Source organism: Zonotrichia leucophrys, chromosome 1, assembly GCF_028769735.1.
Source record: "Zonotrichia leucophrys gambelii isolate GWCS_2022_RI chromosome 1, RI_Zleu_2.0, whole genome shotgun sequence".
Classification (NCBI taxonomy): Eukaryota; Metazoa; Chordata; class Aves; order Passeriformes; family Passerellidae; genus Zonotrichia; species Zonotrichia leucophrys.
The window spans coordinates 88,038,037-88,053,553 of NC_088169.1; the positions used below are offsets into that span (position 1 = coordinate 88,038,037).

Below are 15,517 nucleotides of genomic sequence, written 5' to 3' on the forward strand. Positions count from 1 at the left end.
CTAATAAAAACTCTGAAACAAATGCTTCAAATGACTACTTTTGATGCGTTCTTTAGATCCTGTAAGTCAAGGAGATCCTAGCTGGAAATCCTTATGAAACTTTAGGAAGCCCTGAGGGGCTGCAGGTGTTATGTCCCAGTACTTAAGTAATGCTCAGCACATTTTGAGTTAAAGGAAATGTGATTTTTTTGGTAAATAAATACAGATTCATGACTATTTTGGATGGACCTTTCTGTTTCTTACTTTTACTAGTCAGGAGGGACCTGCTCTCTTCAGCAGTCTGCGACTTGTTGGCCGCGTGGCTTTGATATGCTCCATGCAGGACAGAATGCCCAGCTCTCCTCCACCTGGTGCTGAATGCTGCTGGTTGAAACTCGCATCTGCTATGGCTAATGCTCACAGTAAGCAGTCCTGAAAGTGCCTTTCTACCTTGTGTTTATTGACCTAGAGGTTCTGGGGAAATCACTTTAAATAACGTGTTTAAACTCTGCAAGCCCTGGTCTGAAAACAGGTGTTAGAAACTGATTGCCAACTTGCTTTGGGGATGTGGACTTAATTGGTTCATTCTGCTAACAATGTTTTTAATAGACTTATCTCTTACAAGTCTCATCAAGTCCTCTTTGCTTTCTCCTGCCAAATAAATAATCCCCAAATCTCTTCCTTCATCTTCATTATTTATTTGCTTGTTTAATAAATATTTTTTTTCTCCCAGAAGCCTAAACTGACTTACATGTGAGCTGCTCCTTGGCTGAACCACACTGCAGTGACTGTATGGTGTGATGTGTTTATCAGTGTTCTCTGAAAAACTGCTGGTACTCCAGAAAATCAGGACTACACAGTGATGTTCCTGAGGCATGTGGAAATGCCTTGGAAGAATAATAATGAAACAGGTCTTGTGTTTCTCTGCTGCACCAAAGCAACCGGGAAGCTGTTAGTTCTGGGTTTCCTGTGTTGTACTGAGCTTCTCTTCTTCCATCCTTAAACATTCTCAATGAATGCAGAAAATGCTTGAATCACATTAAGAAAAACCACAAAGATAGGGATCTTCTTGAGTATTTGCAGGACTATGGGGTGGATCTCCTTTAGAACCTCACTCTGCAAGTGCCTTCCTGCTTGAGAGTAAGACATTAGGAACTAATAACTGATTTCATTTAAACTGTTACCTAAGTACAGTGTGTAATTGCTTCATAAACAATCTGAATAGGCATTTTGAATGATGTTTTAAAATTCATTTGATCCAATTTATTTTCCATGAGAGTATCTTTAGAATAGAATAGATTATTTCAGTTGGAAATTTATTTCAGATAAACTTCTGCTCCGTCAGCGTCCTAATGGAGGAATTGCACACACAATCTGCAGCACCTTTCTCAAGGAAAGAAAAGGAAGGAAATGCAGATTAGCAGATTTTGTTCATGTCACTCACTTACAAATAGGTCCCTGCAGAATAATAAAGAGGTTCAGTATCGTTGACTTTTTTTTTTTTTTGCTGGCTAAATAGTCACAGGCTTCACAAAGTCTAAGGTCCCTCTAGCTGGTTACCATTTTAGGAGAGCTCTATATTATATTACATGTTTCTAGCTACTGGTTCAAATTTCTAAAGTAGGATTTTTCTGATTACAAGCTAAAGTTTGAATTTCCAGCCCCACTGAATCCCCCTCCAAATCTGCTGACTCTGCCAGGCAGACTGATGTTTTAGTGGATTTGTTAATGTTCAAGCTACATTCTTACCATTCTTTTCTCACAGGAAAATATCTGTAAATAACTCTGTCTAAAATTTCTTACTCTGCTGGGTTTCCTGTCACTCTCAGGAACTTTAGTGCCTTCTTTATTTTGAGTGTTAGTATATCTCCAGGAATAACCAACTGAGGGTATGATGATGGATCAGTGCCATTTGGGTAAAGAAGCATATGGTGAAATGTGCTTTTCCTACCTTGTTTTAAAGGTACATAGTATCACTTTATCCTTGCATGTATTAAGGGAGATTTTTATTTCTCGGTTTTAATCTCAAAGTAGGATTATTGTAACACTAGTTTCTTCCTTTGTTTCTTGTATGAGTCATTGGTTCTATTAAGGTTTAGTGATTGAATCTCATCCAAAAGCCTTCCCTTTCCTCCTCTGTTCTAAAGTTTTCAATCTCAGGAGTCAGTATCAAAAATTACATTTATTGTATCAAGAACAAGGAGTGCAGTTTTAACTAGGAAAAAAATTGCAGAGCTGTTGCTGAGTATAAAAGCTGGTTGTAACCTTGAAATTGAATTTAAAGTTTTCTTCCCCTTCAAGACAATTGCACAAATTTATTTAGTCTCATTTCTAGTCTTTTTTCTCATCCCCCAAACCACTCTTTGTAGTTTCTTTGGATTCAGCATAGTTGCACTAATGAACTCTATCAATAGAGCTATGTTTAGGGCAACATTTTTGAGCTTTAGCACTCGCAAAGTAAAGACTTGAATATATTTCCCTTTTTTACATTAAAAGATTTTGTAATGAGATTGTGGATAGTTGACAGCTTTACAAATCAACCCTAAGTGTGAATTTCAGAACTTTAAAGCAGTCGAATTTCTAAAGTTAGTCAGTATCCTCTGTTTGGACCACTGCCAATCCTTGTTGCACTTGGGAGGTGAGGTTGCTGTGTTTTTCTGAAGCGTTCTTTTGACACTTTCTCTCTAAAAGCCCCAAATCATCTATTTGTTATCCAGTTTCAAGAACTTGATAGACCATCTGAGAAGTGCTAGGTAGTTCACGTTCATGAGGGTCATTATTTTGAATACCTGCTGTCTTTTGTGTGACTTCTCAATCCTTCTAAGGACTGCTGTGTGGGAGTCAGTCAGCAAACTGGTGAGGACCTTCCACAGCACTGTGCTGGGGTGAGGACAAAATGACTTAAACAGGGTCAAACAATGTCTTGGTTTGAGTGTGTTCTGATGCTCCAGGTTTTAGCTGCAGTGTGGCAGGGTTGTGGCTTGTGTCGGGAGTGTGGTTGGAGCAGGAGTGTAGGAAGCTGTGCATTATCTGTGTGTAGGAAGCTGTGCATTATCCATGCTCGGAGCATGTGAGGAGTTTCCTCTTTGCCCACAGCTGGGTGCCTGAGCTGGATGAAAGCTTTTCCCCATTCCTCAGCTCTTACGAGTGGAACTTTCTGCGTGGAAAGTGTGGGGCACCTGTAGCTGATAGAAGCCCCAAGCATGGAAAGGCATGGTCACCTTGCAAACACCACCTCGGGAATTGCAGGATCTTTGGGTTTTCTGCTCTCGGTAGAGAAGCCTGAAGGTTAGTCAGCTCTATCTGGGGGGGAATGTGTTGTAATTGTACACTCTCCTGTAGCTTGCAATTATGTGCAAGAATGACACAGTAATAAGAACTACAAGCACGAACTGTTTTAAGGTAGGATCTTTTTGCTCTGGTTGGCTGGCAGTTTGGACTTAATTGGAACTTATTTTATTATTCTGATAATTTATATTGAATTTAAAGGCATTGTGCTGGCTGATAGGAGTATATTAAATGTAGCAAATCTTCTCCTGGGTAGTCTATAGTACAAGGCATTTTCAAGAGCTGGCAGGCTTTGTACAGGCCAAATTATCATGCAAAATGTCTGAGAGCATATGATTTATGCCAAAGGTGCTGTAAGATTGCATAAATTTAAGACTTTTATTCTCAACTATTGCATTCATACACTAAAATAATTATAGGGTGCTGACGATGCAGCACCATTTAAGAAAATGAATGACTTAATTTTACTTAAGTCTATTGTTAAAGATAAAACTATGCAACTGTGTTAGAAAAGAAAAGAAAAACCCTGCACAAGATGATGAAGTGCTGTCAAGTCATAGATCATAACACTGCAACTGGGAGTAGCTCTCTGTGGAGGAATTGTATTGGTTTTACATCCTTTATTTTAAAGTGTCCTTACATGATCAAACAGTCTGTTAAAATCAAACAAATGTTAAAATTTGGTGAGACCTCTGTTGCTGTTAACCTTTCATATTGACTGTCTAAGAGCATGGACAGCAGTTGGATCTGAACTGACTCACTGCTAAATCTGCTATAATTATTTATAATCATTGTCTATGAGTGGGGGTGGGGATATCATTATTTCTGGCACAAAGATACTCAGAAGTAGAAAATTACTAGGTCTTGTGTGTACACATAGTACCACAGTGGTATCTACCACCTGATGGCACTTGGGTGTGAGCGCCTACGGCATCAGGCTGAACCCAAGGCTGTCTGCTTGACCATGTCCTATTTGGAAACCAGGTTCTTGTGTGTGTGTGTGTGGGCATTGTTTGTGCTGTAGGAATCCAGAATCTCTTCTGGTTGATGTAGGAGAGCTTGTCTGTCCACTGAGGCATGGGGTTTGTGAGGCCTGCAGGGAAGGAAAGAACTTGACAGGCGGTTGGCACAGAAGCAGTCACTTCTCTTGTCCTCACCCTTACAAACAGGTTGGCTTTTTCAGAAGAGTACTTGGCTTTCCTTGTGTGACAGTCCAGATGAAAAATAGGAGTAAACTATGAAAAAGACTTAAAAAGATAAAAAATTCCTCACCAAGTTAAGATTGATTCCCCACCATCTGCTGTTAAGAACAGGCTGAAGAGGTAACTGAGCCAAAGAGCTTGGACAGACAGTGACAGGACAAAGAAATGATGCTGAGAGATGGCCCATGTCAAGCCCAAATGGGACAAACTGAGAAGTAGCAGCCATCACTCAGCAGTTCTTCCCTGCACAGTGCTGTGGCTCGTTAGGTCCTAATCCTCATTAGTTACCTATTAGTAGCCTACAGCTGTGTGGCACTTTGATATGAGGCTGGGTTTGGGGTCCCACGTGGAAGCAATGGAGCTGGAGAAGAGGAAGAGTAGGGAAGGATGGATGGTACAGATGTTTTGTTGTACCATTTCTTGACCCCCTCTATAACGTCCTTACATAAGGACCCTGAGAGCAAAATCATTGTTGACAACTCAAGTCGCAAGCAGTTGCCCCTTCAGCTGCTTCTCAATCACCATCAACAGTAAAATGGGAAATCGGTAAAAGTGCAGTAGGAGAGTAATTATAGATAAATAGCTGATGCTATTTGCTAGCTGGTCTTTCCAGGCCAACATGACACTGACAATCCATATCCCAGTTGTGCTAAAATTTTTTGATAAGAGTTCAGACATTTAATATTTGAGGTCACCTTTGTAGTAAGATGTGATAGGTGTATCTCAACAATTTTTTTTTGCTTCACATCAATCCTCTGGTTTTATTTATCATATTTCCTATTCTAAGTACTCTATATTTTCTTCTTTTATTTTTTTTTAAAGTAAACCTAAAGTATTTATCTACCAGAACAGAGTGGTATTGATATAAACTGATACACTGATGCTCTGTTTTCCCAGCCTTCCAGAAAATTGCTGGTCACCAATACCTACCATGAAATACATAGTCTTCAGGTAATATAAGCGAGATGTGTGGACTTACAGGCTTTTGTGGAACTGTGCTGGATTTTTCTAAGATAAATTTAATTTAAGCAACTCTGATAAAACAAGGGAAAGAACTGCAAAAAGCTTGGCAGTTGCAAGAGAGTGACCTATAGTAGAGTGACCTCTAAAGAAGGAAGAATGAGCAGCTTCACTTTTTTTTCTCTCATTTGTGCTGCTTGAAGAAAAGCTTTCTTCTTCCAAGCGGAAGATTACATCCATGTTTTTACCACTTATAACAATAAAAAACTTAGATCTGGCTAAGAATCAAATTATGTATTCAGTAATTGGAGAGCAGTGGACGTCACAGCTTTCAGATTAATTTTGAAATAAATTATTACTTGAAGATCTATAGATTTTTTTTTTTAAATGTAATTCAAGCACTTTCTGAATTCATTGAGAATTTTTAAGGATGGAAGAACTACAAGTCCACAGTAGAATTGCCTATTTTCAGAATACACTGAAAAGCAAACTTTATCATTCTGCTATATTAAGCATATCTAGAAGTCCAAAACCTATTGAGAAAAGTGCCTTTTTTTTTTTTGTAGCGTGGTTTTAAATTCTCAATTTTATGATAAGTTAAATAACGTGGAACTTATCCGGATTAATCTTTTTCCCCCCATCATTAATTTAGTTGTTATTCTCTGAGGAAAAATAGATTTGGTGTTAGCTTTGGTGTTAGTTTTGGATGGGAGAGTGGGAAATAGGAAAATGGTTTTACTGCTTCTCATCTTATAATGAATGGTCCACTGATTTAGAATTTCAATTTCCATGTGTTTTGCATTATGTTAAAACCTCGAAAACTACTTATTAGCTGGTGTAATATTTAATTTAGGATTATGTAAAATCAGACGTGGTTTGAAATCTGGAAATGAGTTAAAACTGTAAAAATTTGTTATATGGTTATATAAGGCTACATTAATTGTGCTGGAGGCTTAAAGAATAATGTTTCTAAAAACATGCTTTGCATTTAAAATTAGCATTAGGCAAAGAATCTATTATATATTGAAGTTTATTTGTTAGTTGCTATGTTGAAGTATAAAAATGGAACTTATCACTGTGTTTCAAAGTTTGGGGTATTTATAGTTAGGAAGAAACCAAGCTAGTTTTTCTTCTTTTTCTTTTTCTTTTTTTTTCTTTTTTCTTTTTTTTTTTTTTTTTTTTGTTAGTCTACAACTTCCTGTGAGGTTGTGTTGGGGTTTAGCCCCAACCATCAACTACGTCCCACGCAGCAGCTTCCTCCCCGTGGGATGGTGAAGCGAATGGGAAGTGTAAAAGACAGAAAATCATGGGTTGAGTTAGAGACACTTTAATAGGGAAAGCAAAATCTGAGCACTCAAGCAAAGCAAAATAAGGAATCATTCAGCATTCCCATGGGCAGGCAGGTCTTCAGCTATTCCCAGGATAGGGAGGCCCCATCACAGAGAACAGTGACCTGGGAAGACAAGTGCCATCACTCTGAATGTTCCCCTCTTCTTTCTTCTTCCCCAAGCTCTACATACTCTACGTACTCTACCATATGGTCTGGGAGATTCCTTGGGTCAGTTGGGGTCAGCTCTCCTGGCTGTGACCCCCCCAACTTCTTGTGCTCCCAGAGCCTCCTTGCCGGTGGAATGGGATGAGGAGCAGAGGGAGCTTTAATGCTGTGCAAGCACTGCTTAGCAATCAAAAAAAACCAACAAAAAACTCTGTGTTATCAGCACTGTTTCCAGCACAAATCCCACACCAGCCCCACACCGGCTACTGTGAAGAAAATTAACTGTACCCCAGCCAAAACTAGCACAGGTGGTGATGAAACTGAACTCGTTGTTTAAGCTGCAGTGAGAACAGTAGCTTCTCAGAAAATCCTGCTGCTGTCAAAGGTGATATCACCCACTTCTATTCTACACTTTATTTAACAGCAAGCCTGGAATACTTGAATATGTCTATCTAATTAATAATATTTTAATAGCATGTCAAGTTTTAGTTCTTAGAAGTTGTCATACCTTGGAATTTTTAGTAATTTCACTTGAGGTGAAAATATACCTTGAACTTGCAGATATATCTGATTGTCTAATTTTCCTAAAGCATTGAGAAAAAAGGCAGTCATTGTTCCTAACCAGCATGGGTTCGCATGGGGAAAGTCCTGCTTAACCAACTTGACTTCCTTTTATGACAAGGTCACTCACCTAGTTGACCAAAGGAACCTTTTTTTTTTTTGTAGTTTTATCAAAGCTTTAGGTTCTGTCTCTCACAGTGTCTTTGTGCATAAGCTGTTCATCACACATCTAGACAAGTTCACAGGACATGGAGTGAGCAAAGGGCGGTTGGGTGGGGCTCAAGGGGGTATAGTAAATGGGGCAGCATCAGCCTGGCAGTCAGTCACCAGTACAGATCCCCATGACTCAGTTTTAGGGCCAGTGCTCTTTAATGTCTTCATAAATTATCTGGACACTGGAATCAAATGTACCTTGAGAAAGTTTGCTGGCAAGGAGGACCTGTGGGCACCTTCAAGGGCAGAGAAGCCTACAGAGACATCTGGAGACCTGGACAGTCAGCGACCATATGAAATTTAGCAAGGGAAAGTGCCACATTGTCCACCTGGGATGGGACAATCCTGGTTGTGTTTCTGGTCATCAGTGACAGGACACTATAAAATGAAATGTGGTGCAATGAAATGAAATGAAGTGAAATTAGATTAAATTAAGCTACATCAGGGGAAGTTCACCTTGGATGTTAGGACCATGTTCTTCACTGAGAAGGTGGTCAGTCACAGGAACAGGCTCCCCAGGGAAATGGTCACAGCCTCAGACCTGTCAGAATTAAGGAGCATCTGGCCAAAGCTCTTAGTCATAGGGTCTAGTTTTATGCAGTCCTGTGAGGAGCAGTGTGTTGGACTTACTGATCCTTATGGATCCCTTCCATCTTGCGATATTCTGTGATTCTATGATTCATTTTTTTACCTACTATGTGGAAAATTACATGGCTGTTACTTAAAATGCCGCAACCACCTGCCAAGTTGTTCACAGAATTTTAAAGAATTCATTTGCCTTTCGTTACTGTGCACACTTTTGCTTTTTTCAGGTTTTGATTTTAAAATGTGGCTGTCTGTATTCAGCTTTTGCATTTGAAAGATGAACAAAGATTCAGGATAATGTTAATTCCTGCAAGGTCTGGTGTAAAAGTGCTGAAATATACTTTTTAGCTGCTCTATGAGGCTTTTAGAGAGGCTGGTTTCCCATTAGGGTTTCAGTTTCAGAATGGAAAAGACACGTGTAGCAAGCAGTCTCTGCATTGCTGTGCTGCAGCAGAATCCCATAACATGAGGTATCTGCCTGTAATTCAAAACTTCAAGAGGGATCCAGCTGAAGCAACAAAGGTCCTACTTTTGGCATTTGTGCAGCAGCTGCCTGGGCATTGTGCCATTCATCAGAGGCAATACACATTCCCTCTCAATCCTGCTGTGATTCCCTTCCTCCCTTCTGTTTCAAATGCTTTCATAGAGCTGAGCAGTGTGAACTTTTATCAGAGGAGGTGAAAGTGGTGTTACTCATTCTGAACATGCTGGGATTGTTTTCCCAAGTTCAAGTCCTACTGAAGGTTTATTCCTGTTTTTCTCCTCATGTTTTCTCCCTTTTAGCCCTAGAGTTGACTTGCTCTTTGGTGTAATTACATGAAAAATGCTAAGAGCCTTTTCCAGGCAAAGAAAATTAATGTCCTTCTACACTGAGCTGTACTACAATCCCCGTAATCTGGTTATGTTCGGTCTTTTGCAAATGAAGACCATAAAAGACAAGCAGCTTTGATGCATCTCAGTTACAATTGCCATGATATCCCATCCTTGGAGTCAACGTGTTTTTTTTTTTTTTTCAGTTGGAGCAGTTTCTGTATGTGGAACTTAATTTTCATTGTTACATGGTATAAATGATGGTTGGGGAAATTTTTATTACATCATTTTGTAAGAAGCTGTAGCTCAAAACACCAATATCATCCATCTGTCTTCTGTAAAAAAAAAAAAAAAATTGAAGTAAACCCAAAACTTTGTCATTGTGAAATAAACCTAAGGAACCTCTGCACGAGAGCAGCTGTGAAAGGGAATAGTGAATGGGTGGTCTCTCCATCAAGGAATCTCTCTCTCAGTCTCTCCCACCCCTTGCTCATGCAAGCCGTCTGGTGAGCATTTAGATGAGGTCCTACGGGATACACTAACTTTCTCTTTTAATATATTTTGTGGTAAGATTGTTGTGTTTAAAGCTTGCTTCAGCTGTATCCCATGTGATCTTGTTGGCCGTGTCCTGAAGTAGGAGACTGCTGTGATAAAATAGATGTGCAAGTAATGCTGATTATGAGCAATGCTAAATTAATGGTGGTTGAAAGAGCCTCTTTGAGTCATCCCTGCCCAAGGGAAGACTGCGCACACAGAACCTTACAGACAGTGCTCTGAATTGCTCTTAAACCCTTCAAGTTGTAGAGCTGTTCAGCTTGCCTTTTGACCTTCGCCTTAAACCCATACTTCCACGGTGTTCAAGGGAAAAACACCAGGAGGACAGATGACATGGACGTAATAATCTATAACAATTTCTCCATGTCCATACCATTGTTTGTACCCAGCCCAGGTGTTAAGGTCTGAAAGCTGTTGCCAGCTGATAACTTTTTGGTGGGCTGTGAGAAATGAGCTCCCAACTAGGACTTAGAGAGTAGGGACTCACTGTGGAGGAGAAATGCAGTTTTGCTGCCTGGTACCTATTTGCAGTGTCAGCAGAGGTGCTGATGCAAAAAGAGACCCAGGAGACTGAATTGCTTTGGACTTATGTGGCCCAAAAATAACTCTGTGTGTTTCAGAGAGGACTGTAATGGATTACAAATAGACTTTGTACAAACACTACAATTTTATTTTCACATAACAAGGTGTTCAAAGCAAATACAGTAGCAAGAATAAACTATACTGGGTTTACATATTAAGTAGGAAAGAAAGAGTAATGCTGAGGCTGCCACATTTTAGCACTGACAAGAAGCTAAAAGCAAAGGGAGCTTGCCATGGCCGCTGTGACACCAGGGATTAGACAGCCTTGGCACAGCCTGCCTGAGAAAGGTGCAGAGCCTCCAGCCATGGAGCCTCCACACATGTATTGTGCAAACTCCTTTTAGAGAGAGAGCACAGCCCTGGACAGTGAGTAGGTATTTCTGCAATTACTGGGAGGTCTGGCAGACATGAAATGTTTCCCACAGAACTGTGAGAGTTACTTTTCTTTTTTTGCCTCTGCTGGTCTCTTGGGAAGCAGTTGCAGGCCATCTCTTCTGTTTCCCAGTTGTGGCTGTGGCATGAAGCATCTGGCAGAGCTGGAACTGGGATACAGCTTCCTGCTGAGCAGATGTCTGTATATGTTGATACTGCTTCTGGAGGGATGGGTGTACTAAATGAGTGAGCTTTGCTTAGCTGTGAGTCTGATTCCTTGAAAGTTAAGGGAACAATGGGATTAGGGCACATGACTGGTTTGTCATGTACTTTAATCCCATTGGTGGGATTGCCTTATGTGTATTTGGTGTGAAGCCACTTTTCCGGTTTCCTAACATGCCATCCCATTGTCTTCAAGGGTAGTGTGCTGCACTGTACAGCCAAGAAGCACCTATTTTGCTTTTTCCTCATTGTTCAATTGTAATTAATACGTTCTGTTCAAACACTGCTCTGAAGGCAGCCTGCAATGACATTACTGTGATAATACTGGAGTGCTTAATAGAATTTTACTACTTAATTTTTCAGACCACCCGGTTACAGGAAAGTGAAGGGTCGCAGTTTCTCAATTATAATGCATGGGAACTGGACACAGTGAAGTTCAGAAAGCTTTTCATTTCTGGCTGCCCAGTTTTAGACTCTATGTTTTTTCAGGACACTTTGTGTTAAATAATAGCCTGTGTTCATGGTGCAGGTCCAACTGTAATTTTAAGTGCATGGCCATTCTGCCTGCAGAGCAACCTTGGTCTGAAGGAAAACAACTAAAATCCAAGGAATGTGATTAGTAGGAACATGACTATGTGAAGAATTTTGCTAGGCATTGCAAAAAACCTCTGTGGTAAATGCAAGGATCATGTTGGATTTCAAGGAGACAGGAGTTGACTGGTTTGTCATTTGGAGTATTGTTCCTTCTCCCTTGCAGGACCTGTATCCTCAAGTGTTACATGATTAGGTCCTTCCATAAAGGAAGCAACCTCTAACTGTTTCCTTAAATATTTCCCATTTTTTATGGTGGTGTTTTCATGGCGTTCCTGCAAACACATATGAGCAAGAGTATATGAAGAAAGTGAAAGTTATTAATTCATGTTCTAACATCCTGTTCTGATCAGAGCTGAGCTCTCTAGGCTTCAAATGTGAAAGATCATATCAAACGATGAGAACAACAGGTCTTTGCATGGGCAGCATGATTCCCATTTTCTGCACATGGAAATGGAAAGCTGCAATTGTGTTTTCTGTAGAGTGGGAGAACTGGGTTGAAGACAGATCAGTGTTCCTGTGAGCATGTACAGCCTGAATGTTCATAACTCATTCAAGGATGTGACCTTCAAAACACTTTTGCACTTGACTATGCAAGTTTTGGTTTGCTTCATTTTAGTTTTGCAGGAGGGCTACATATAGGAATAGGTTTTTAAAAATGTGATCACCTCAAAATCTCTAATTCCTGTCAATTTGTATTGAGAGAAGTTCTCTTTGTGGAAGAGCTGTAAAGTGCTGATTGCCTTTGCATGCTGAAAGGAAGGCTGTTCTGCTCTGAGATCTCTTAAAAATCTGAGGCTAAACCAGGAGCTTTAGTGCTATTTGCTCTTCTATCTTGAAGAATTAATGGACATTCACTCTAGCTATTTTTTTAATTAGTTTTCTCTGTGACCTTTTTTTCTGATATTTTATATGCTATGTCTTTCAGTGTAAGGCTGTGAGGTGCCTTCACGATTCCCTTATAAAATTTCAGGACCTGACTTAATGTTTCCTTTCCTCTTTTAGACTAAAGTGCTTGTTCATTCTGTCCCCTTCCTCCCCGCCCCCACTGCCCCGGTTTCCCACTGCTATCTCAGGATGCAGTGCTCCTGGTGCTTTGATATGCTTGGGCTTACACTTTCTATTTGAGCTGAGCTCCCTGTCATGGGATAGTTACAGGCAGCATTCCTGTGCTGGAAATAGATACTTTTTGCATAACCTGCTTCCTTATACCCTTTAGCATCTAAGGCCTCTGGTGAAGCACTGTCTCCACTACCATAGATGGAGCAGCACGGGAATCATCAGAAGCTCAGAAAGGTGACGGGGAGAATGGAAAAGCTGTCAGAGTTCTAAGAGGTGGAAGTTCAGAGAGTCTGTTGGCTGTGAGTTAAGTTCACTGTATTATTTTTTTTATTATTTAAACTAAATAACAGAACTCATCTTTTTCCTGTTAGAAAAGACATACAGATATAGAAAAACCCCAAATACCTTATGAGAGTGACTTAATGCACAAGCACTTAGAGTCACTTTATTCTCCTCTGTGCCCTTAATAGGAAATTTTTCAACAAGTTCTGCTTCTGATTTTGCCAAAAGATGTCTTCTCAAGGCCTGAGCAGCAAAACTGAAATATTGCTCAGAATATGTTCTAATAATCATCAGTTGACTGTTGAACTATTGTTTTCTTTCTCATAAAAAAAAGAAAAGAAACTTAAAGGGTTAATTTTTTTTTTGTTAAAAGATTGCTCTTAATTTCAGGAGTCTGTATATTAGGCAAGGACTACCTTGTAAACACAAATTTCTGTAGTTCTGAATTAATTTTTGCCTGTGGTTCTGTCAGTGACTTTAGGAAAGTCACTTATCTCATATGGGTATCTTATTCCAAATTTTAAAATAGCACTTCCTTTGTCTCTTAGCATTCCAGCTTTTTGCTGCAGGGACAGCCTCAAGTGACAGGGTCCAGTTGTTGGATAAGGCTTTCCTTGAATCATGACAAACCTAAATTCAGCTTCCTGCTCCTGCCAAAGTTTCCTGTGAGAGCTCTGGCAATTTACTTGACATCTCTGCTACCCATGAAATGGGAGGCCTAATAGGTAGTGCTGTGCTGCACAAAAATATCCACAAGGTGCATATTCCAGAATGGACGTGTTTAGGTTGTGGTTCCACAGTTTTTGAAACTGACCTCAAATTGGGATTGCTGTGATCCAGCCCTTTTCCCCTGAGCATGCTTTCCTCTATGTGCTAGTACCTTCTGGAGCTGCCCTGGTGCTTTTTTTTCACAGGGATAGTTTGTGGTCAGCTCAGTTTCTTGAAGAGTCCCATTGAATAAATATGAATACCAACACCTGGGAAGGATAGGATGCTGCAGAGAATGAGGAGACCAGAGGAACTCAGGACTTTGGATTTACAATGGCTTAAAGTTGCCAAAACATTGCAAACTAGAAAAAGACTACAGACATAAGATGTTGAATAAATAGCTATGTACAGGACAGCACAGAGACACCTTGTTCTCCATATGCTTGGTATGTGGGTCCTCTTTGCTTGAAAGCTGGTACAGAGTGCTATCTTAAAATAAGATTCTAGAGTTTTCTCCAGTCTACCCTGATTATGTTGAGAAATGCTCATCCTCCACCCACAATCTACTTCACTCAGTCCCAGTGTTTCTTGCTCTTGAATGTACCTCCCTGTGCTAAGTCTCCCCCAGTTGCTCTGCTCTGCAGTTCATAGTGTTTGTTGCTGATCTTCAGAGTGGTTCTTCCTTTGCCTTAGGCCTTTTCTCTTGCAGGGCAAATCCAATTCTCTTTCATGTTGTTCTTAATATGTAGGAGATCAGTTCCCCCTCTTTCTTTCTTTTCGAAGGTGCTACAGAGGGGGTAGGTTTGGATTAGATATTCTTTACTGTGAGGATGATGAGGCACTGGAGCAGGTTGGCCAGAGAAGCCATGGATGCCCCATCCCTGGAATTGTTCAAGGCCAGGTTGGATGGGCCTCTGAGCAACCTGGTCTAGTGCAAGGTGTCCCTGCCCATGACATGGGGGAGAAGCTAGATGGTCTTTAATGTCCCTTCCAACCCAAACCATTTTGTGATAATATGAAGTGCAACCCCCATCACCAAACAAAAAAGCCCAACAGTAAGGGAGGAATTGAAAATACTTCATTTGACTTGGTCTTTGAAACTTTGTAGCAAGTCCTTCTAAAAGCATAGGAAAAAGTGTGTTGATAAGGCAGTGCCTCACTGAAGAGTACAAGTTCCAAAATATATCTCATAAGGAACAAATCACTGGAAAAAATAACTCTGGGGTTGTACATTTATTTCTTTAGTGTCCCTGCTGGCAGCAGACAGCAAAATACTTTCATTCATATCTAACGTTATTCATTTATATATAATATATGTGTGTATATATACACACACACCATAATTTCAGTGTAGGACAGGATATGAATTTTTACAAGCAAGTTCTAAATTTTAAAGTCTGTGTTTAACAAAAGACTTAGGTTGTTTTTATTAAGTTGCAAGGTGTTCATAATAACCTGTATACCCTACCCCTGTTTCCCTTTATTGATTCTGTGGGAGAAATAAGTGCAGTAGTTAAGTAGTTAATAAGTGCAGCCTTGGATTTATTCATGCCAAATTTCAGAGGATACTGTGAAGTTATGTGATAAAAGGGTCATAAACATAAAGGTGCAGAAGGTAAGAGAACCCAGCCAACCCAAAGTACTGCAAAGGGAACACCCTGACCTGACTTCTCCCTGGACTGTCACAGGAGAGGGGTCAGCCAATGGTGTGGGTGTAAAACCTGTCAAGATGAGTCAACATGAGAGGCTGATCAGTTCATTTGCAATCATCTCTGGCATGAATTTTAACAAGTGCCAGATCCTGCACCTGGGATGGAGTAAGTGCAGGCACAAGTACAAACTGTGACAGGAGTGTCTGGCAGGGAGGGCCCTGGGGGTGCTGGGGCAGCAGCAGCTCAGTGAGAGGCAGCAGGGCATAGCCCAGAGGGCAGGAACCGTGTCCTGGGGGCATCAGACACAGAGCACAGCCGGGCACAGGGGGATCATCCATCACCCGCTGTGCTCAGCGCTGCTGCGGCCTCACCCGCAGTGCTGGGAGCTGCTCTGGGCA

General features: G+C 40.6%; 1 protein-coding gene across 2 annotated transcripts in view; it reads left to right on the plus strand.

Annotated features, from left to right (window-relative positions):
• Window positions 1–15,517, plus strand: part of TSPAN9 (tetraspanin 9) — a 169,258-nt gene that overhangs the window by 41,509 nt on the left and 112,232 nt on the right. Inside the window, exon 3 of one of the 2 annotated variants that reach the window (XM_064721155.1) lies at window positions 253–401. The exons of the other annotated variant lie outside the window; for it this stretch is intronic. Within the exon in view, the coding sequence (XP_064577225.1) occupies window positions 317–401 (85 nt within the window). The 5' untranslated portion in view covers window positions 253–316. The remainder of the gene's footprint in view (window positions 1–252; window positions 402–15,517) is intronic. 2 annotated transcript variants of the gene reach the window in all.